Source organism: Aotus nancymaae, unplaced genomic scaffold (genome assembly GCF_030222135.1).
Source record: "Aotus nancymaae isolate 86718 unplaced genomic scaffold, 86718_ANA_hifiasm-v0.15.2.pri h1tg000041l, whole genome shotgun sequence".
NCBI classification, from domain to species: domain Eukaryota; kingdom Metazoa; phylum Chordata; class Mammalia; order Primates; family Aotidae; genus Aotus; species Aotus nancymaae.
Window position 1 is genome coordinate 35,658,278 of NW_026988455.1, and position 22,448 is coordinate 35,680,725.

A 22,448-nucleotide genomic window follows, 5' to 3' on the forward strand; every position below is an offset into this window, starting at 1 on the left:
CTTCAGGGCTGGGCAGGGAACTTGCCAGGTGCTACCAGGAACGTGTCAGCCCTTTCTACAAAGCAGGTGTCTTTCCCATCATAAAATGCAAAGCAACCAGCCATTCCATTTCTCCCCAGCCCCCTCGTCCGGAGGCCGAGAGGATATTTACCCTGGGCTCTTGCACTTCTCTTATAATTGAACCCAGCGGCGGCTCCTTCTCCAAGATCAGAGCCAGTAGGTTCAGGCCCAGCCACTTTACAGGCAAATTGCCGAGCTGACCAAAGGCTTTGGCCAAACCCGAGCTGGGCGTGGGGGTCGGGGAAGCGGAAGGGTCGGTCTAGGAAAGCCGGGTGTGCGTGGTGGTGAAGCTGGTGGGCAAGCCTCCACTTCAGGCTCCGGTGGAGACCTCGGGGCTTTGTGTCTCGCCGCAGACGCTTAGCGCCGCTCCTCTTCCAGCCCGCTGCCATCTTCTCCGAGCGAGGGAGTTGGCGAAACTCACTCACCTGTCGGAACCTGGGGGCCTGGCGGCCAGAGCACGCAGGTTACAGCAAACCTCGGCCGGGACGCCCCAGCCAGGGAGGCAAGTGTGGGGGCTGCTCCCCGAGACGCCAGCCCCCACCCCCAGCTCTGCGCCCCTGGCTCCCTGCTCGTCCCCTTTGGCTTCCAGGAGCCTTCGGCTTGGGGTGCCCAGAAGGCTAAGTCCAGCAGACGCCAGCGCTGCAGGTTCGAGGCGCTCCGCCCCCTCCTGCCACTTAGAGCCACAAGCGCCAGCGGGAACCTTTCCGCTTGGTCTTAGTCTGCGGTCACTGCTGAGGTTTTCGGAACTTTCCAGGCAAAGGCCAGCCAGGTCCTTTACCTCCAACCCACGCCGCGCCTACCTCCCGCCTGGGACACCCCTGGGCCCAGGAGATCCTATTCTCCCCGGAGCACCGACGTTCCAACTGTTGTCCGCGCACCCTGACTGCTGTCCGGCTCCCGTGCCAAAGGGGCGCGCGCATCTTCCCGAGGCCAGCAACGCTCCCAACCTTTCGACTCGCCCTCCTCCTCCTCAGAGCTAGAGTGAGGCAGGCTGAGCCCGGATCCGGGGTGCACTCGAGCTTTCCCAGCGCTCGGGATTCGCCCCCGCCTCAGCGCCGACCTTCGAGGGCGGATTGGAACTCGGAGGTCGAGGCCTCTAATTCTAAAGCTCAAATCGCCCCCCGCCTTTTCTCTCGACACCCCTGTGCCCGTCGCGTGCCAGCCGGGAGAGCGGCCGGGAGGAGGATTCGAGTGCTCTGGGCCGCGTCGCCCCGTCGGGTGCCGAGCTGAGCGCACCATGGCCGGCTGCTGCTGCCTGTCCGCGGAGGAGAAGGAGTCGCAGCGCATCAGCGCGGAGATCGAGCGGCAGCTTCGTCGGGACAAGAAGGACGCGCGCCGCGAACTCAAGCTGCTGCTGCTGGGTGAGTGGCTGCGTCTCCGACCCCCGCGAGTCGGGCGTTCCCCTCTCGGCCTCTCCACTGCCCCGGACTCGCGCGGCCCTGGAGCCCAGGGGAGGGCAGGCGGCCTCCTTATCGCCCTCGGAGCTCACTGATGCCAGCAACTTGGGGCGTTAGGCGCCTGTTCTTTCCATCTCTGGCTGGGCGACTTGCAAAAGCACCCCTGCCCCTGCCCCAGAACAGGACAGGGAACCGTAACACGACCTCTTGACCGCTGTACCCCATGTGTTCCGGTGTGCCCCTCTCCCCAAAACCCTGTCCACACCTCCGCCCGCAGCACACCCAGCTTGGGGATCTGTGGTGGAGGAACTGCCTGACCCACATCTTGGGTTCAGCGCTAGCTCTGACCCGCACTCTTTCAGTTCTAGATGAAGCATCTTGAGTACTTACCATGTGCCAGACCGTCCTAGGTTCTTATGGACATCACCACCTGGTGATGCGGGCAGGTGATATCCCTATTCTAGAGAATTAAAACATGGAGGCCTGGAGAACTGACCAACTTGCCCTGATTTTTTTATTTTTTTATTTTATTTATTTTTATTATTATTATTATTATTATTATTTTTGAGGAAGAAAGAAAGAGAGAGAGAAAATGGGGAGGTGGAAAAAGGAAGAGAAAGAGAGAGAGAGAATGGGGAGGAGGAAAAAGGAAAAGAAAGAGGGAGAGAGAATGGGAGTATTGCTTTCTTGCCCAGGCTAGAACGCAATTTAGTAATACTTATTAAAAACCTCTTTTATAATGATAATTATACTTAATGATGTAATCAGGAAGGAATAAGGGAAGAAGATAACAAACAAACAGCCAACCAATATTTCATTTAAACCTATGAAATGCTATGCGATTACTCAGGAGTGATTTACTTCCAATTATATAGTCACTTTTCTAATAGGTGTGAGGTGGTAATGTATGTTTTGTGTATTTGAAGTGGAGAGTTCTATAAATGTTTATTAAGTTTACTTGTTCCGGGTCTGAGTTCAAGTCCTGGATGTCCTTGTTAAGTTTCTATCTCGTTGATTTATAGAATCGTTAGCTCTTCTTGTTACATTGATCCTTTTGCCATAATGTAATGTCCTTCTTTGCCTCTTTTGATCTTTGTTGCTTTAAAGTCTACTTTATCAGAGGCGAGAATTGCATCTCCTGCTTTTTGTTTATTAGTTTATTTTTACTCTCTGTTTGGTTGGTAAATCTTCCTCCATCTCTCTGAGTCTTTGTGTATTGTTGCATGTAAGATGGGTCGGGATGCAACATACCGATGGGTTTTGGCTTTTTATCCAATAAAAATATATATAAGTTTAATACTGGCATTTGATGCTAGCTGGCTGTTTTGCCCATTAGTTGATGTAAATTTTTCATTATGTTAATGTTCTTTGCTTTTTGATACATTTTTGGAAAGGCTGATATTGGTTGTTCCTTTATATGTATAGTGCTTCTTTCAGAAGCTCTTGTAAAGCAGGCCTGGTGGTGGTGAACTCTCTAAGTACTTGTTTGTTCGCAAAAGATTTAATTTTTCCTTCGCTCATAAAGCTTGGTTTGGCTGGATAGGAAATTCTGGGTTGAAAGTTATTTTCTTTAAGGATGTTAAATATTGATCCCCACTCTTTTCTGGCTTGTAGGGTTTCTGCTGAGAGATCTGCTGTAAGTCTGATAGGTTTCCCTTTATGGGTAACCTGACCTTTCTCTCTGGCTGCCCTTAGTATTTTCTCTGGCTGCCCTTAGTATTTTCTCCTTCATTTCAACCCTAATAAATCTGGCGATTATGTGCCTTGGGGTTGGTCTTCTTGAAGAATATCTTTGTGGTATTCTCTGTATTACCTGGAGTTGAATATCACCCTTCCTTGCCAGGTTGGGAAAGTTTTCCTGAATGATATCCTGAAGAGTATTTTCCAACTTGGATTCATTCTCTTCATCACATTCAGGTACACCTATCAAACGTAGATTAGGTCTTTTCACATAGTCCCATATTTCCTGGAGACTTTGCTCGTTCCTTTTCATCCTTTTTTCTCCATTCTTGTCTTCTCGTTTCATTTCACTGAGCTGGTCCTCGACTTCTGATATCCTTCCTTCTGCTTGATCAATTTGACTCTTTAAACTTGTGCATGCTTCGCGAAGTTCTCGTGTTGTGTTTTTCAGCTCCATCAATTCACTTATATTCTTCTCTAAATTGTCCATTCTCGTTAACATTTCGTCAAACCTTTTTTCAAGGTTCTTAGTTTCTTTGCATTGGGTTAAAACAAGTTTTTTAATTCACAGAAGTTTCTTATCACCCACGTTTTGAAGCTGTTATTGGAACACACGTGTAATCTATTAAGCCTTGTTCCGTTACTGATGAGGAATTGCAATCCCCTGTAGAGGGAGAGGCATTCTGATTTTGAGTGTTCTCTACCTTTTTACGCTGGTTTCTTCCCTTCATTATATATTTATCCGTCTGTAGTCTTTATAATTGCCGACTTTCTAACTAGGTCTCTGACGTCCAACTTGTTGATTCCCAGCGCCGAAATCTGAGCAGTCCACTGAGCCGGCCAAAACAGCGGTGTTAAGATTGATGGTGCTTTTCTGTCCGGGAATCTCCGGATTCTGCACCTAGAGTTGGCACGCTGAGGCACCAGCAAAACCGCCGCGCCGGCCACAAGAGTCGCCCTGGCGACTCGTGGGGCTCCTCCACTGGGAATCTCCTGGTCCGTGAGCAACAAATATTCGTCTGAAAGTGTGACGTCGTCTCGTTCTTTGCACTTTCACTGGGAGGTACGTGCCCGAGCTGCTAGTCATCGGCCATCTTGGATCTCTCCCCGCTTGCCCTGATTGAGAAAAGGCAAAGCAGATACTAGGTCAGTTGTGGGGGTGAAGACCAGGTCGATGGCCACTCCTCTGACTGTGAACTCCTATGCCTGCCTCCCATGGGTCCCTTTGGCCAGGCCTTTGTGTTTGCAGCAGACCCGAACCTCCCTTGCCCAGCCTGAAGCAGCGTGTCCACACCCTAGGATTCAGCTTGGCTGCGCAGGTGCCTCTGCCACGTCTTCATCCAGCTTTTTTTTTGGAGACGGAGTTTCGCTCTTGTTACCCAGGCTGGAGTGCAATGGCACGATCTCGGCTCACCGCAACCTCCGCCTCCTGGGTTCAGGCAATTCTCCTGCCTCAGCCTCCTGAGTAGCTGGGATTACAGGCACGCGCCACCATGCCCAGCTAATTTTTTGTATTTTTAGTGGAGACGGGGTTTCACCATGTTGACCAGGATGGTCTCGATCTCTTGACCTCGTGATCCACTCGCCTCGGCCTCCCAAAGTGCTGGGATTACAGGCGTAAGCCACCGCTCCCGGCCCCAGCTCTTTTTGTCTCTCTGCAAAGGTCTGGGTAGGACATCCACTTTCAAACAGAAAGAAAACAGTTTAAGGTTTGCTCACATTATGCCATAAGGCAAGGATCCTACCTCCTCAAACTTTCTAGAATGCTGTCAACACATTTGCTGTTTGAGGAATATTTTACCTTTTCTATCTTTCAGACCATGATATTAGCTGTCACTTTTTTTCTAGATAGCCACAAAGATTTCAACTTTTTTCCTTCATCCCTTTCGAACGGGAATCCTCTTATACCATCTGTCTCTTGATTTATTCATCTTTATTCCTTGTGTAGGGATCACTCTCCCAGAAAGCTTCAAGGAAAGACATAGTTGATCTAGTTAGTGTAGTATAGAGAAGGCTCTCGGCCAGCATGGCCTTCAGACATGGGGGGAAGAACCCCCTTACCCTTATCCCCTGGGTTTAAAGGACCCAGTCTGGTCTTCTGGGATGAGGGGGTGTGTGCCCCTTCCCACAGAGCTGGAAGTCTGTAGGTCCAGTGGGGGCTGGCTACCCAGAGTCTACGCTGCCCCCATCCTCCCAAGACCTGGATGGAATACCCAGCCCAAAGGCCCCATGCCAGCTTCTAAGGCCTGAGCCCTAGAAAGGAGGGCAAACCTGATTCCTGGGGAGCGCACAAAGGGGCAGTTGTTTGCTGGGGCATAAAAGTTTGGAAGTGTGGGGTGGGTAGGAGTGGAGGGAGGCCCCCCTACGAGAGAGGGAGCCCGAGTGGGGAAGGGAAGGGGCTCTGTTTGTTGGCCAGTGCTATTTCTGTGTCTAGCCGATAACTTTGAAGGATCTGAAAATTCTAAATTGTCCCTGTCCTTCTAGAGTATTATAAAGCGACTTTTGTCAAGGGAGGAGGAATACTTGACAGTTCGTTAGCTTAACACTTTAAAATAATTATGGGGTGGGGGCTTTGTACTTTTGCCCCAAGTCCCATAAACAAGGGGTTTAGTTGCGTATGTGCTTTTTTCTTTTTAAGTGCAGACTGAACCCTATTTCAGCCTGCACTTAAAAAATAACCCTATTTTGCAGTGCTTTGATTTGTGTCAATGTAGGGAGTATAGTATCCAGTATATACCAGGAGCTTGACAAATGCTGGCTCTTTGTATGAGAAGTTATGCAGTCAGCTGAGCCATACTGTATTGGTAATAAGCCTGTTTGTTTGATGTAAAATGCTTGCATGTACACACAAGCTAGGGGAGAAATGTTTGTAGGTAAATTGTTTGCCCTCAAAGTCACATTAATCAGGGTGACCCAGGGTCTTCATCTCCCCAGGCCCTTGCTCCAACACCCACTTGAGGCACTGTCTGACCTCCCAAAACCCCCATTTTCATCTTGCCGAGTTGTGACTAGCACATCCCCTTAGTGAAAACTTTCCTGTGAAAAATAAGTTTTCAAACCACAGGGAGCTGTTCAGAACTCCAAGGATGGACTTCAAAACCTCTGATTTATTTCAATTGATAAAGTACTGGGGCACAGCTCCATTTCTGCTTCTCAAGTTAAGAAAGAGCCAGTGACTCAGAAGAAACAGGAACCGGTGAAGAGTATGTGCTGTTTTGTCTGAAGTCATGCAGTTTGGGTGAAAAATCCACCCATCTCTCTAGTGGGTGGATTAGAGCATCCACTGTTCAGGTGCCTCAGTTAAAAACTACACTTTGCAAATGGGAGTTTGGGATCCTTTTGTGGAGCATGGGATGACCCCAAAAGCCACCAGCTCTTTCACAATGAAGCATGCTTTTGCAACAAAATGATTTGAGGATGTTTCTAAAGTGCATTATCCTGTTTCTGCTTAATAAAAGCACGGGTCAGTGTCTACCAGGGAAAGATAAAAGCTGTTGTTCGGTTAAGGCTAATAATTGCAAGATGTTGGCGTGACTCCTTCTCATCAGAAAGAGATGGAGAAAATAAAGGAGATGGTTAAATTTAGTAGAAAGAAATTTACCAGTTTCTTGGATGAAAGGACAAAAAGGAGTTCTGATAAGAACATTGATGAGTACTGATCAGTGTGGGGAGAGAGCATCAGGACAATAGCTATTAAGGGAAAATGAGATCTTGGATTGATTTTCATGTTAAATGTGCATTGGTGAAGTGGCTTGTTAATTGGGTTTACTGTCTTAATTTTGGATAGAGCCCTCACCTTGGAGCTCCCTGGAAGGAAGAGGAATTGGTATTTAACAGATGCTGGCTGAATTAGTTTGCTAGGGCTGCCGTAAGAAAATACCACAGACTGGGAGGCTTAAGCAAAGGAAATTAATTTTTTGACAATTATGCAGCTGGAAGTCCAAGAGCAGTGTTTTGGCTTGGCAGGTTTGGTTTTTCTGGAGGCCTCTCTCCTTGGCTTGCAGACAGCTGCCTTCTCCCTGTGGCCTCACACGGCCTTTATTCTGGGTGTGCACATCCCTGTGTTATCTCCTCTTCCTCCTCCTCCTCCTCCCCCCCCATCCTCTCCTCCCACCCTCTTCTCCCTCCCTCCCTCCTTTCTCCCCCCTCCCCCGCTTTCTACTTCTTTCTGACACTCTTCAGGTTGGAGTTCAGTAGTACAGTCATGGCTTCCTTCAGCCTTGACCTCCTGGGCTCAAGCAATCCTCCCACCACAGTCTCCTGAGTAGTTGGTATTAAGGCGTGAGCCACCATGCTGGGCTTATTTTTATTTTTCTTAGTTTTTGTTGCCAACGTTGGTCTCAAACTCCTGGGCTCAAACTATCCCTCTGCCTCAACTTCCCAAAGTTGGGATTATAGGTGTGAGCCACTGTGCCCGGCCACTTCCTCTTCTTATAAGACATCAGTTCCTATTGTATTAGGGTCCCGCTCATTTTATCTTAATTACCTCTTTAAAGACATTATCTTCAAATACAGTTACATTCTGAGGTTACTAGTGGTCGGGATTTCAATATATAAACTTTGTCGGTAGGACTAAATTCAGGCAGAAACCCTGGTGCAGAGATGAAAGATGTCGATTGTTAGGCCAGTCTGCCTGTGTTTGAACCCTAGCCCTACAGTTTCTTAGCTGTGTACTGACTTCTCTGGGCTTTGGATGATGGCACTCAGTGTCAGCTATCATCACTCAGTTTGAGTATTTACAGGCCCTAGAGAGGTGTCATTTTCCATTTAGTTGACCAAACTGTGGGATGCATAGAAGATTGTCTAAGTTGTCCTGGTAGTGCTTTAACAGAAATGTTTTGCTTTGAGTTTTCTTTAGTGTTTTCTGAGCCATAAACTGATTTTAAAATCCCTCTCTTCCTACTTACACCAAAGAGTTGAAAATCTGGGTCCCAAAAAGTTTTATTGCATTGGTTATAACAAAATCCCATTTTAAAATTAGCTATCATGTTCCTGGGCAGGAAGTCCATTCCAGAAAATGGTGCAAATAGTGTGAATTTCATGGTAGAAAGTGACAACACTGGCCGGGCGCGGTGGCTCACATCTGTAATCGCAGCACTTTGGGAGGCTGAGGTGGGCGAATCACTTGAGGTCAGGAGTTTGAGATAAGCCTAACCAACATGAAGAAACTCCATCTCTACTAAAAATACAAAATTATCCAGGTGTGGTGGCGCATGCCTGTAATCCCAGCTACTCAGGAGGCTGAGGCAGGAGAGTCACTTGAACCCGGGAGGCAGAGGTTGTGGTGAGCCAAGATCGCACCATTACACTCAAGCCTGGACAATAAGAGTGAAATTCCGTCTAAAAAAAAAAGTGACAACACCTTCCTACTCTGTGAAGAAGAAAAGGAATGAATGGTAAATATGCCCACATTCCTGTATCTGAGCTTAGTTCAATGCAGCAGGCTTTTCTAAGGTGCCAGTGCTCGGTGCAGGGATTTCTTCCCAAGGGCTGAGTTGGAGAAGGACAGTTCACAAATAGCTGTACTGAGGAAGATGGTCATACAAGTTTAACAGATTAAGAGGTGGAACAGGCAGAACGTAAAGGGGAGCCTCTGGAGGAGGCATCATCTAAGTGGGCCTTGAAATATGGGGAGGGTAAGATGCAAACCATTGTTTGCATGTGGGGGCCAGGGTGAGATATACACAAACTCTCCTCACCATCTGGGGAAACTTCTGAGGACAGTAAATGTGTTCTTAGGATCTGGGATCATATGAATGATCCCTGGGGGCCAGATTTCACTGTTTTTGTGTTTTATTTTATTTCATTGTTTGTTTGTTTTGAGACAGAGTCATGCTCTGTCACCCAGGCTGGAGTGCAATGGTGCAATCATGGTTCCCTGCAACCTACACCTCCCAGGTTCAAGTGATTCTCCTGCCTCAGCCTCATAAGTAGCTGGGATTACAGGCATTCCCCACCACACCTGGCTAATTTTTGTATTTTTTAGTAGAGATGGGATTTCACCATGTTGGCCAGGCTGGTCTCGAACTCCTGACCTCAAGTGATCCGCCTGCCTCAGCCTCCCAAAGTGCTGGGATTACAGGCATGAGCCACCGTGTCTGGCTTGTGTTTTATTTTAACCAGTTATATGAGTATAGTGGTCATTATAAAATAGACGTTAATATAAAAATGCTTTTTTGCCGTATATGCTTCAGAAAGGAGGATTGTGTGGTTTTGTCTGTGGCTTCTGTTCATCCTGGCTGGAGCAAACCAATCTCACTAGACAGCTTGCTTCCATCCATAACACAGCAGATCCTGAGGCCTTTCAAGAGGCAGATGCACATACCTCCTCTTCTGTCTACCCTTAAATGAATACAGAACCTTTTGAAATAATGAACTTTTACCCTTTGCAAATGATCTTTATTGAATACAGTAAGTCACCAGGCTTAAGTGTACATTTTGATGAGTTTTGACAAATGTATGAACACAATCTAGAAACACTTCCGCCATCTTAGAAAATTCCCTGTGCCTTTGTGGTCAATCTCCTTCTCCAAGTCTTTTTTTTTTTAACTTTTTACTTGAAAGTGATTTAAAATTTATAAAGAATTTGTAAGAATAAGAATAGCACAAACAACACAGGTATGCCCTTTTCCACTGGCAACGTTTGAGGGTAAGTTGTATGTGTTGTGGCCTTTTTCCCTAAACACTTCAGTGTGTTTTTCTAAAAACAGGGGTAATCTCTTACATAAGCGCAGTACATTTATGAAATGTCAGTATGTTTAACTTTGATGCAATGTTTGTGTCGAATCTGTCAACCATATCCCAGTTTTGTAGGTTGACCTAATAATGTCCTTAGTGGTGGTCCCCCACCTCCAGTACAGGGTCCAGGGGAGGCTCAAGGATTGCATTTGGTTCTCATATCCTTTTAGTTTCTTTAATTTGGAACTTTTCCACAAAGTCATTGTTTCTATGACATAGAATTTTTGAAAAATACAGTCCCCTCTCCCTTTTTTTAACAGACGGTTTCTCATTTGGGATTTAACTGGTGATTTTCTTATGATTAGAGATTCCAACTGTGCTTTTCTGGCTGGAACACTGGATACATACTGTTGTGTCCTTCTCGGGGTTGGCATCTGGAGGCACACCATGTCCCTCTGCCCCTCAGTGGTGATGTTAAAGCTGATGGCCTGGTTAAGATGTTGTCTGTTTATCCACTGTATCATAATTTTGTGGAGAGACACTTTATAAGGCCATGTGAACACCCTGCTTCTTATAAATGTCTCTTTAGATTTCGGAGCCATTGATGGTTTCCACCTGATCTAATCTATAACATGGTGTCTGCAGAATGATTTTCCAACTCTAGCACTCTCTCCACATTTACCAATTAGCATTTGATATTCTACTGCAACAGCCTTACCTTTGCTCCTGTTTGTTTGTTTCTTTATTATCCATGCAAATTCATGAATCCCTAGGTTATTTTTCCCTCAGTGAGTTGTACTTCATTACTGTTCTTAATCATTTTGGTGCTCAAATTCTACCCGATTTGTGCAATGAGATCCCCTTCAAGCTGGCTCCTGTGTCACTGTGGCATGCCTCTGTCATTTTTTTTTTTTTTTTGAGCATTTCCTTGTTTGCCCCAGGCTCATCTTGTACCAATCCTTCCCCAGTTGGGGAAGAAAGCAGCCATTTCTCAGAGGGGCTCTGGTTCCTTTTAGTGGAGAACCACATCTTTAAAAAAAAAAAATGTTGAAGCCACTTGAAACAAAGATATCAAGTCCATAATTCAGATCAATTACTAGTACAGTATCCAAGCACCTAAAGAATCAAGGTGCTAAATCATGTCATTAGAGGATGGAATTTTTGAGGCTTTAATAAGTCTTAAGCTTTGGGCAGATATAAAGTGGAAAAATCTGCCAGTGGAGTTTGGCAAAAATCAATGTAAATAAAAAGTCTTAAGCCTCAAATGGTCTTTTTTTTTAATTTTTAAGATGCCTTGTGGTCTCTGTCATCTTTTGCTTTCTCATTTCCCATGATACCTAAACCACAAGAGGAAAATACCACTGTAACAACTCCCATCTGTAGGGCTATATGAAGGGAGGTCATGATGTTGGGACATCAGAGAGGGATTTTCAGTGAATTACTGTAGCAAAGTTACAGTGACACTAAAGATAGTTGAAATTCAAAGAGGAGACAATAATTTATTGGAAGGATTGTCACCAGGGCATCTCATGGAATTTGAAGAGGATTTGAATAATAAAAAAAAAGAGAAAGACCAAGTTCCAGGGCAGTTGGGTTAGGGGACTCTTCTCCAGGCACAGCCATCAACAGGACTTGACTTCATTCCCTTCCAAGCTTGAGAGCCCTCTCAGCCGACGACCTTTATAGCCAGGTTGGGGCACCAGGGTGCACTCCTGGATCAATCAGTTCTGGCCAGGGAACATGCATCACAGACATGACTGTCACCTGAGTGCAGATGGCCGGGGATTGGGATCCCTGTGAACCAGTAGCCACAGCTGCAGACACTGTTAGAGGAAGAAAATGTACTAGCAGAAATCCAAAGGCTCTAAAGTTGGAAGAGACGGCAAAAGCCTCTGCAAGAGCCCTGACATTCCTGATGAAGACTGGCTCTCTGCTGATGGGTAAATTAGCCGTGCTGGCCAAGATTCTTGGTTGTAGACCATGTAAGCAGAGAAATAATTTATTGGAGTGGAAGCAGGAAATAGAATTAATGGAAATTGGAGAGGAGGCTCAGCAAAAAGGCAGGATTTAAGGGACTCTGGACATAGCAAACACTAGTACCAGACAAGGCTGTCAAGGACACAGCCAGTGGACTCCACCACCCTGCCAGTCACTGCTGCTGCTGCTGTTAGACACTTACATTCACAGCAGTGCTGCAAATCCCGTGACCATCTTCTGCACCCTGGTGTCACTTTTCAAAACCTCAGTCTGTCTGTCTGTGCCCAACTACCAGGGGGAATTAGGGGAGGCAGTGTGACTGCCTGGTTAGGAGCGTGTTCTTTGGAGCCTGACTTGCTGGGCTTAAAATACAGGCTCTGCCACTGATACGCTGTATGCATCCTTGAATATACACTAGTTTCTTCATCTGTTAAAGGGGAATAACAACCAAATGAGGTAGGTACTATTATGAGAATTAAATTAAGTGAGTCATTATTTTTAGAGTGTTTAGAATAGTGCTTGGGATATAGTCAGTGCTATTTATTTTAGGTGCTTGTTAAATAAAATTGTGCCAGCCTTAGCTTTCCACCATAGGGAGAGGGGGGTGGGCTGCCTCCTGCCTTTCTTGGAATTCTTCCCCTAGGAGATAAGTGCTCAGATGCTAGGCAGCCCCAAATCACAAAAGTCTACAACAAAAATGTGAGATTTTCCATGAAATAGCTTTTTCTAAATGGATTGGTAAAGGCGAACTCAAAGAAAAACTAAATGTAAGCTTTCAGACAATGGAATCATGAAAAGGAAGCAGATGTCTTTAAATATTAAGGTATATTTAATATTGCTCCAGTTAATTTCTTGAATTTGTTTTTTAAAATCATGCCTTTATCCTACAGGGCTATGAAAATTTCCCACATGTATCCTATTAACCCAGGAAACTCCCACAGCCTATCTGCCGTCATTGTCTCTGGTGTTAAACATTTGCCAAATCCCGCCCCTTCTTCCGCTATCCAAAGCTGCAATTCGCCTGCATTATTGCAATGTCCTCTTGATTTCCCATTGTCCGTATTTGGCCATCTATGGTCCACATAAAAACTTAGATTATATTATTACTTTGCTTAAATTCAGGGCCTTTTACTTACACTTAGAATAAATGCTAAATGCCTTCTTACCTCTCAGAATGCACATAGGGTCATTCTCCCACTGGTTCACTGGGCTGAAGCCAAACTCAACTTCTTTGTGTTCCTCGAATGCAACATTTGTTAACTTTGGGTCTTTAAGCTTGCTCTTTTTTTCTTCCTGGAACATTCTTTTCTGTTCCCCACTCTTGCCCCACATACATGGCTGTTTCTTCCTTATCTTCACACATCTCAGCTCAAAAGTTCATCTCTTGACGAGGCCTTTCCAGATCACGCTACTGATATCGTCTTTGCACCATTTACTGTTACATGCCTGGTTCTATAACTTGGTTTTATTTCTTCACAGCTGTTATCTTGGAATTGACCTGATATTCTTGTTTGTTTACTTGTTGGCTCATCTGCCCCCTAAGTAGATTGCAGGCTCCCTGAGAGTGGGGCTTGTTCCTGTATCCTGGCATCTGAACCAGTTTTGTGCCTGATGCAATGTTTTAATAATGGCTGGATGGTACAGTGTGAACACTGAAAACCAGAATGATACTTGACCAATCTGAAATGAGATAGGCTAGTTGACTATCAGATATGAAATATTCTTCCATGAATACATGTTGATATACCCGTGTTACAGATAGAACAAACAAGTGCTCATTTAGAGAGAGTCCTGTTATTACTTCATTATAAGACTACATTTGATATTTGATATATTGATCTTCCAATATTTTTTTCTGAATAAACTTTTCCATATAAAACAGAGTAGCAATCGAAGCTGAAGTTTTCTAGAATATGAACACAAAAGTATTGCCTATGTGACATGACTCCTCCTGGTACTCTCAGTATTAATAACAAAAACAATTTTTCTTTTCATGGTTCACTAAAGCCTTGACCTCCTGGGATCAAGCAATCCTCCCACCTCAGCCTCCCGAGTAGCTGGGAGTACAGGCATGCCACCACACCTGGCTAAGTTTTAAACATTTCTTGGGAGATGGGGTCTTGCTATTGCCCAGGCTAGTTTTGAACTCCTGGCCTCAAGCAACCCTCCTACCTCAGCCTCCAGAGTCATAGGAATTACAGGCATGAGCCACTGCACCCAGCTCAACAATTTTAATAATAGAATAGATGAACAAGTTAAAATATACTTTTTAATTTAAGAAAATTACTTATGAGGTTGCTGATATAGAAATTCATTCCACATGTGGTTTGAATTTTGCAAAATTTAAATTTTCTCTGTGTTTGATGGGTGACGTGAAGTCAACATCTACTTAATTAATGGCCACCGTAGGTTTCAGGGGCTAGAACAGCCAGATCTCTCTGTTTTTGTTTTTCCTTTTCAGTGTGTGGTTCGTAGGTTTAAAGAGTCCATTGTAACGAAAGTCAAGGTAAATGAGACAGTGATATTCTTGGAATTGTGGAACAAAAAAGGAAATTAATAGCAAAGAACAGTGAAAAGTGGTAAGATTTAGGAAGCTGAAAGTTCAAGCCAGCGAAATCTGGTTAGTTCATGACCCAGTACCTCTTAATGGGAACTATTTTTTTTCTTCAAGAAGTCGTTACTCCGGAAGCTGTAAACATCACCAGTAAACATGTTTTGAGTCCATCGCTCTTCTACCTCCCCTTTCCCCAGATCCAAGAAGTAGTTCCTATTGTGCTGCCAATCTGCTATCTGGGCTTGGGCCATTCACCTACCATTGTGAGGTTCTGAGAGAACTACCATGTATGCTCCAGAAGGCCATGTGCAGAGGATGGTCAACAGCATGAAGTTCCTGCTGGCACTCCTTCTTAGAGTGGCAGTCTGATATGTGCCACTGTGGCCATAAGTTGGCATCGTGACATGAGCAGTATGTTTAGGCTCTGGAAACCGAGTTTCTTTTTTTTTGGTGAGGGGAGGCTCTGAGTTATTGGGTGTATGACCAGGAGCAAGACATTTCTTCTGAACCTCAGGGTCCTTACCTGTAAAATGAAAAGCTTGGACCAGATGACTTCTGAGGTCTTTTGAATTCTGTCATCAGATGTTTTCTACAGGTGGTTCTCAAAGTGTGTTCCCAGGATCTGCAGCATCAGCATCAGCACCTCCTGGGACCTTGTTAGAAATGCAAACTGTCAGTCCCTATCTTGGCTCTCTTAAGTAGAACTTGTAGAGTGGAGCCAGCAATCTGCTTTTTAATAAGCTCTCCAGGTAATCCTGATACGCACTCCAGTTTGAGAACCTCTGTTTTATGGCATTGGCCTGGAGCTCAGGAGCTGGCCAGTGACTGATTGTCACACTGGGCTTTCAGCAGACTTCCAGGATGCACCTGAGACTAATCTGCCTAGAGAATACTTTGTTGCTTGAAGGTGGAGAAATCTGTCCCTCGTCAATTTGATGAAAGGACTTTAAGGGCTGAGCTAGGTAATTTGTAGGGGTCTTTGTGCCTTCCTCCCAAAGTGCCAGGCTGGTGGACAAAGAGGAAGAACAAGCACATGTGTATGTTTTACCATGGCAAGAATCGTTTCAAAAAGTAGCAAATGTTCATGTTTGCATAGATCCCTTGTACTTGGATGTACTCTTCAAAAAGTTGTGCTCCTAAAAACTGCAATGATCTTATGGCTAATAACCATTAATTATCTTTCTATTAATGGACTTAGTGGTGCTGAGGAAGCATATTCTAATAAGAGCCATCATATGTCAGTCTTCTCATTGAAAATTCACCCTCCATGGAACATTGGCTGGCGCTGTGGTTTGAACGTTTGTCTCCTTCAAATCTCATGTTGAAATGTGATCCCCAGTGTTGGAAGTGGAGTCTAATGAGAGGTGTTTAGGGTGTGGGGGTGGATCCCTCGAGAATAGATTAGCGCTCTCCCTTGGGAGTGAGTTCTTGCTCTATTTTTGAGAGAGCTGGTTGTTCAAAAGAGCCTGGCACTTCCATACCTCTCTCTGGCTTCCTCTCTTACCATGTGATCTCTACACACACCAGCTCTCTTTCACCTTCCCTTAAGAGTAGAAGTAACCTGAGGCGCTCATCAGATGCAGATGCTTAGTTTTGAACTTTCTAGCCATTAGAATAATGAGCCAAATAAACCTCTTTTCTTTATAAATTACCCAGCCTCAGGTATTCCTTTATAACACAGAATAGATTAAGATGGCTGGTATTTCCATCCAAAGAGTCCTTGTTGTCAAGGGCTCATGCTTTTTAAAAATTGACAAATTCTAACATTTTGTGCTATTTTAATGAATGAGAGAAAAAAGTAAATGTATTTTTTTATTGTTTTGCCTGAAAGGCATCTTCTGTATTGATGATCAGTTGTCGGTTATCATGAGATGGATTATCCATGCCACTTCTGTCTTGAATCTGCCATAAAGAAGACCTTCCTTTCTGAGTAACCCATCCCAGAATATTTGTTTCTGTTGCTCAGCTACTGTGTAATTGAAAAATATATGTTAATTATATTACTAATCAAAATCAAATAAATAAAGGTGATTAATCTTTTGCAGAATCATCTAATCTATTTAGTGGTAAGCCATTAGTAGTCTTAGTCAATACCACTCAAAATGCACATGTGGACCCAGGCTGAGCAGCACATACAAGAGCAGTACAGAAATTGAGAGTAAGTGTTTAGAAGTCTTTATAGTAATTTAACATTGCTGTGGCATCAGAGTATTTTTATTGCATTTCATAAATATAATAGTCTAAGAGGTTTCCATCAGTCTTCAACTGGTGGAAAAATTTAAAAATCGCTTCCTTCCCATAGAGTTTGAGAAACACAAGTCAAACCTTCATTCTGTGGATTGGTTGACCAAGGTCCAGAGGAGTGAAGGGACTCGGGCAGATGTAACAGGGCCAGGTGATTAGTAGCTAATTGGCAGAAGGATCAGGAGTTAGTCTGAGGCTTCATGCTGAATTTCCTGGTTTCTAAGGCAATATTGATTATGAGAGATGCTATGATGTGAAAACAGACTTTCAGAAAAGCAAATTCCACCATAGTAAATATATACATCAATGCAAAGGCATTTCAACCTCAAAAATGTTCATTTATATAGATATAAGCCTTAGACTCAAGCATATAGGTAATTTACTTTTCTCTTTTTTCCTTACCAGATAAAGCAAAACTTCTCTATTTATTGACATAGTATTTGATTTCATGAAATCAATTTAAGTGCTAAAATTAGACTAGAAAAGAAATCTCTGTGTATTGCCATCAGCCCACTGTGTTCTATTTCAAGTGGTCTTATATGAGATCTTGAGAAGAGTTACTTCTTGGAATAGTGGGCTGTCATATATACAGAAGGCCAAAAACATAATAGTGACCATGCGCTTGCTTCAGCAGGACATATAAAATTGGAGCAATACAGAGAATAATAGCATGGCCCCCGTGCAAGGATGACATGGAAATTCGTGAAGCATTTTATATTTTTTGACTTTGGGGACTCATGCGAAATGGTGGGAGGGAGTGAAGGATAAAAGACTACACATTGGATTCACTGCTTGGGTGATGGGTGTACCAGAACTCAGAAATCACCACTGAGGAACTTATCCATGTAACCAAACACCACCTGTTCCCCAAAAACCTATTGAAATAAACAAACAAAATAGTAATAGTGACCAAATATGTGGGAGCTCCAGTGTATGCTATTATTTGCTCCAATGTCTGAATAACTGTGGATGGGCCACATCCTGGCAATTTGATAAGGGTGTTGAAGAGTTTCACGTGAAACCTTGAACTCCATGAGGTCTTTGCTCACCTCTGAACGCACAGTGCTAAGTGCAGAGTTTAGCTCAAATACTGGTTGAATGAGGATATGTCTCTCTTTTTATAGTGGTTTGCATGAAATACCAGCTGAGTGGTATAAAGAATTCCTTACAGTAGCTCAAAGTCTCTTTTGTTTGGGATAGTCTAAGAAGGTTCATAACAGGAACACAGGCCTGGGCTGGGCCTTGAAGAAAGGAAAATTAGAAAATTCCAGAATTGATTTTTTTGGGGATTAGTGGTGTGAGGATATGAAAATTGAGCCTGGGTTCCAGAGATGAAATGAGATTTGGAAAATAATACTTCTTGTATTTTCCTTCCTTCCTCCCTCCCTCCCTTCCTTCCTTCCTTTTTATTTTCTCTTCTTTCCTTTTGAGACAGGGTCTCACTCTGTTGCCTAGGCTGGAGTGCAGTTGTGTGATCATAGTTCACTACAGTCTCAGACTTCTGTGTTCAAGGGATCCTCCCATTTTAGTCTCCTGAGTAGCTGGGACTACAGGTGCATCAGTATGCCCAGTTTATTTATTTATTGTAGAGACAAGATCTCACTTTGTTGCCCAGGCTGGTCTCAAATTCCTGGCTTCAAGCAATCCTCCTGCCTCAGCCTCCCATAGCAGCCAGTGGGGCAAGGCTCCTGCCTGCTCCTGGGCCTGAGAACACAGGGACGCATGGGTCTGCAGCTGCAGGTTGGGTGGCTGCAGCAGCACCCAGGCAGCTCCCACCTCAACTCAGAAGGGGCAGGGATCCTGCTTGTCCCTGGTTCCTAACAGCTTCCCTGCTGCAGCTGGCATCATGCCAGTGGCCACTCCAGATGGCTTGCCACTGCCATCATTACCATTTAGTATCAACATTATTGCATAAAGAAAGAATATTTGAACTTCGAAAAGTAGAACAGCTTAATGGAAGATAACACTTTAAATTGAATATGCTCATATGTTTTTAATTTTACTTTTTGCTAATGAAAAATTCACTAGATACTGACATTGTACTGTGAGCCAATGATTTATTGTATGCATCTTATATACTTCGTAAACTTTCAGATTTTCTTTATGCACAAATGTGAGTAGGTACTCTTGATTATTTTTTTACCTTTTTTTTCCCACATGAAAAGTGGCGTATTTGTGGCAGAGACTGCTAGCAGTCTCCTGAATATCTGTTCTCTGTAAACAAGATGTTTTATCTGGGCATATGGATAGCCAGCTAAATACTGTATTTCTTAGCTTCTCTGCTGCTAATTGTGACCATGTGATGAAGTTGTAGCCCATGGGATGTAACCTGAAGTGATACAGCCATTTCTGAGTTATGATCTCAAAGGACAGGAGGCTTTCTTCCCTTCCAGGGGAAGTTGTAACCTGATGGTAGGAGCTGTAGCAGCCATATTTTACCATGAGATGGAAGTAAGTTGTTAAGGGTAAAAAAGCAACATGATAGGAAAGGTCTATGTCTCTGAGACCATGAAGGTGTCATATTAGCCCTGAACTATAAATGATTAGACCTTTTTAAATGGCAACTAACCTGGTACCCTAGCTAATAAAATAATATACACTGTTTTGCTCTTAGCCTCTTGATACCCAACAATATATCTGGGAGTTCTTTCCAAATCTTAGGCAATCAATCCTAAGGCAGAAAAAATCAGACTCTAATGTGGGAGGAAGGGTATAGGATGACGCTGTGGGCCAGCTGGCGAGCTGACGAGCTCTGTTGATGTCTTTCATCCTCCCATCTTCATCAGTATTACAGTGGGATAAAACTTTTCTCTGCAGCCGAGTTTTCAAATATTTGATAGGGTCTTTCTGTGTGCAAAGAGACATTTGGAGCTGCGTGTTTTAGTTGATACTGACTTTATTAGAGCTGAATATAAACTGTAAAAAAAAAGCACCTAGTTTTTCTAAGTCTCTAATGTTCATTTTAATTTTTGCAAATCTGGTAATTTTTTACATTTAAAAATTAAAGGGATATTTCTTAATCCTTTGATTAGTTTTCAGTTTACTACTGTTTGCTTTACTTATTAATTCAGTTAATTATTACATTTTCTTTAAACATTTTTAAACCTATTTATGCATTTTAAAAACCCAAGTATTGTCAAATATTTCAACCCTCGGAAAAAGCTGGCAAGCAAAATATAAGCACTTAAGTGATTCTGGTAGATCTCATAAGCCTAAAGTTATAGATTAAATAAATCTTAGTGTCCTGGCCAGGCGTGGTGGCTCACGTCTATAGTCCAAGCATTTTAGGAGGCCAGGGCGGGAGAATTGCTTGAGACCAGGAGTTTGAGACCAGCTTGGGAAGCATGGAAAAACCTCATCACTACAAAAAGTACAGGAATTAGCTGGGCATGGTAGCACGCATTTGTAGTCCTAGCTACTAGGAAGGTTGGGGTGGGAGGATCACAACAGCCCAGGAAGTTGAGGCTGCAGTGAGCCTCAACATTTTGCTAATCAAGCCGCTGCACTTCAACCCGGGCAACAGAGGAAAAACTCTGTCTCAAGAAAACCCCACAAAACCGTACTCTCTTAATTATAAACATTCTAATATTGTTTCTAAATGTAATCAAATCAAGTAATCACATTTATACTGTTAAATCATAAATTAATCACAACTCTGATAGATTGTTTAAATACCATAAATAAGGATAAGACTTTTACAGTTCAGTGCTGGCTCATGTTTACTAAAAGTTCAACTTGAGAATATTACTTTTTATTATGCTTTAAGTTCTGGGATACATGTGCAAGTTTGTTACATAGGTATACACATGCCATAGTGGTTTGCTGCAACCATCAACTCGTCATCTACATTAGGTATTTCTCCTAATGCTATCCCTCTCCTAGTCTCCCATCCCCTGACAGGCCCCAGTATGTGATGTTCCCCTCCCTGTGTCCCTGTGGTTCTCATTGTTCAACTCCAACTTATGAGTGAAAACATGCAGTGTTTGGTTTTCTCTTCCTGTGTCAGTTTGCTGATAATGATGGTGTCCAGCTTTATCCATGTTCCTGCAGAGGACATGAACTCATTCTTTTTTATGGCTGCATAGTATTCCATGGTGTATATGTGCCACATTTTCTTTATCCAGTCTGTCATTGATGGACATTTAGGTTGGCTGCAAGTCTTTGCGATTATAAATAGTTTCTGCAGTAACGTATGTGTGCATGTGTCTTTATAGTAGGGTGATTTCTAATCCTTTGGGTATATAACCAGTAGTAGGACTGCTGGGTCAAATGCTATTTCTGGTTCTAGATCCTTGAGGAATTGCCGCGCTGTCTTCCTCAATGGTTGAACTATTTTACACTCCCACCAACTAGACTTCTTGGTTTAGTCTTGGGAGGATATACATGTCCAGGAATTTATCCATTTCTTCTAGATTTTCTAGTTGTAATAGCATTCCTATTTCTTCACATACTCTCCAGCATCTGTTGTTTCCTGACTTTTTAATGATCGCCATTCTAACTGGCATGAGATGGTATCTCATTGTGGTTTTGATTTGCATTTCTCTAATGACCAGTGATGATGAGCACTTTTTCATATGTTTCCTGGCCACATAAATGTCTTCTTTTAAGAAATTTCTGTTCATATGTTTTGCCCACTTTTTGATGGGGTTGTTAATTTTTTGTAAATTTGTTTAAGTTCCTTATAGATTCTGGATATCCCTTTGCCAGATGGATAGATTGCAAAAATTTTCTCCCATTCTGTAGGTTGCCTGTTCACTCTGATGATAGTTTCTTTTGCTGTGCAGAAGCTCTTTAGTTTAATTAGATCCCATTTGTCAATTTTGGCTTTTGTTACTATTGCTTTTGGTGTTTTAGTTATGAAGTCTTCGCTCATGCCTATGTCCTGAATGGTATTGCCTAGGTTTTCTTCTAGGGTTTTTATTGTTTTAGGTCTGGCATTTAAGTGTTTAATCTATCTTGAGTTAATTTTTGTATAAGGTGTAAGGAAGGGGTCCATTTTCAGCTTTCTGCATATGGCTAGCCAGTTTTTCCAACACCATTTATTAAATAGGGAATCCTTTCCCTATTGCTTGTTTTTGTCAGGTTTGTCAGAGATCAGATGGCTGTAGATGTGTGACGTAATTTTTGAGGCCTCTGTTCTGTTCCATTGGTCTATATGTCTGTTTTGGTAACTGTACCATGCTGTTTTTGTTACTGTAGCCTTGTAGTATAGTTTGAAGTCAGGTAGCGTGATGCCTCCAGCTTTGTTCTTTTTACTTAGGTTAGTCTTGGCTGTGTGGGCTCTATTTTGGTTCCATATGAAATTTAAAGTAGTTATTTCTAATTCTGTGAAGACAGTAAATGGTAGCTTGATGGGGATAGCATTGAATCTATAAATTACTTTGGGCAGTATGGCCATTTTCACAATATTGATTCTTCCTAATCATGAACATAGAATGGTTTTCCATTTGTTTGTGTCCTCTCTTATTTCCTGGAGCAGTGGTTTGTAGTTCTCCTTGAAGAGGTCCTTTAGATCCCTTGTAAGTTGTATTCCTTGGTATTTTGTTCTCTTTGTAGCAATTGTGAATGGGAGTTCTCTCATGATTTGGCTCTCTGTTTGTCTGTTATTGGTGTATAGGAATGCTTATGATTTTTGCACATTGACTTTGTATTCTGAGACTTTGCTGAAGTTGCTTGTCACTGTAAAGAGATTTTGGGCTGAGATGATGGGGTTTTCTAAATATACAATCATGTTATCTGCAAACAGAGACAATTTAACTTCCTCTCTTCCTATTTGAATATTTCTTTATTTCTTTCTCTTGCCTGATTTCTCTGGCCAGAACTTCCAGTACTCTGTTGAATAGGAGTGGTGAGAGAGG

At 43.3% G+C, this 22,448-nt stretch overlaps 1 protein-coding gene and 1 pseudogene across 1 annotated transcript in view; both read left to right on the forward strand.

Moving 5' to 3' along the window:
• Positions 1 to 764: 764 nt before the first annotated feature.
• The window catches only part of GNA14 (G protein subunit alpha 14), a 223,383-nt gene continuing 201,699 nt past the window's right edge, over positions 765 to 22,448 (forward strand). Inside the window, exon 1 of the mRNA XM_012435583.3 lies at positions 765 to 1,421. Within this exon, the coding sequence (XP_012291006.2) occupies positions 1,298 to 1,421 (124 nt within the window). The 5' untranslated portion in view covers positions 765 to 1,297. The remainder of the gene's footprint in view (positions 1,422 to 22,448) is intronic.
• LOC135268776 (U6 spliceosomal RNA) lies at positions 17,212 to 17,312 on the forward strand (annotated as a pseudogene).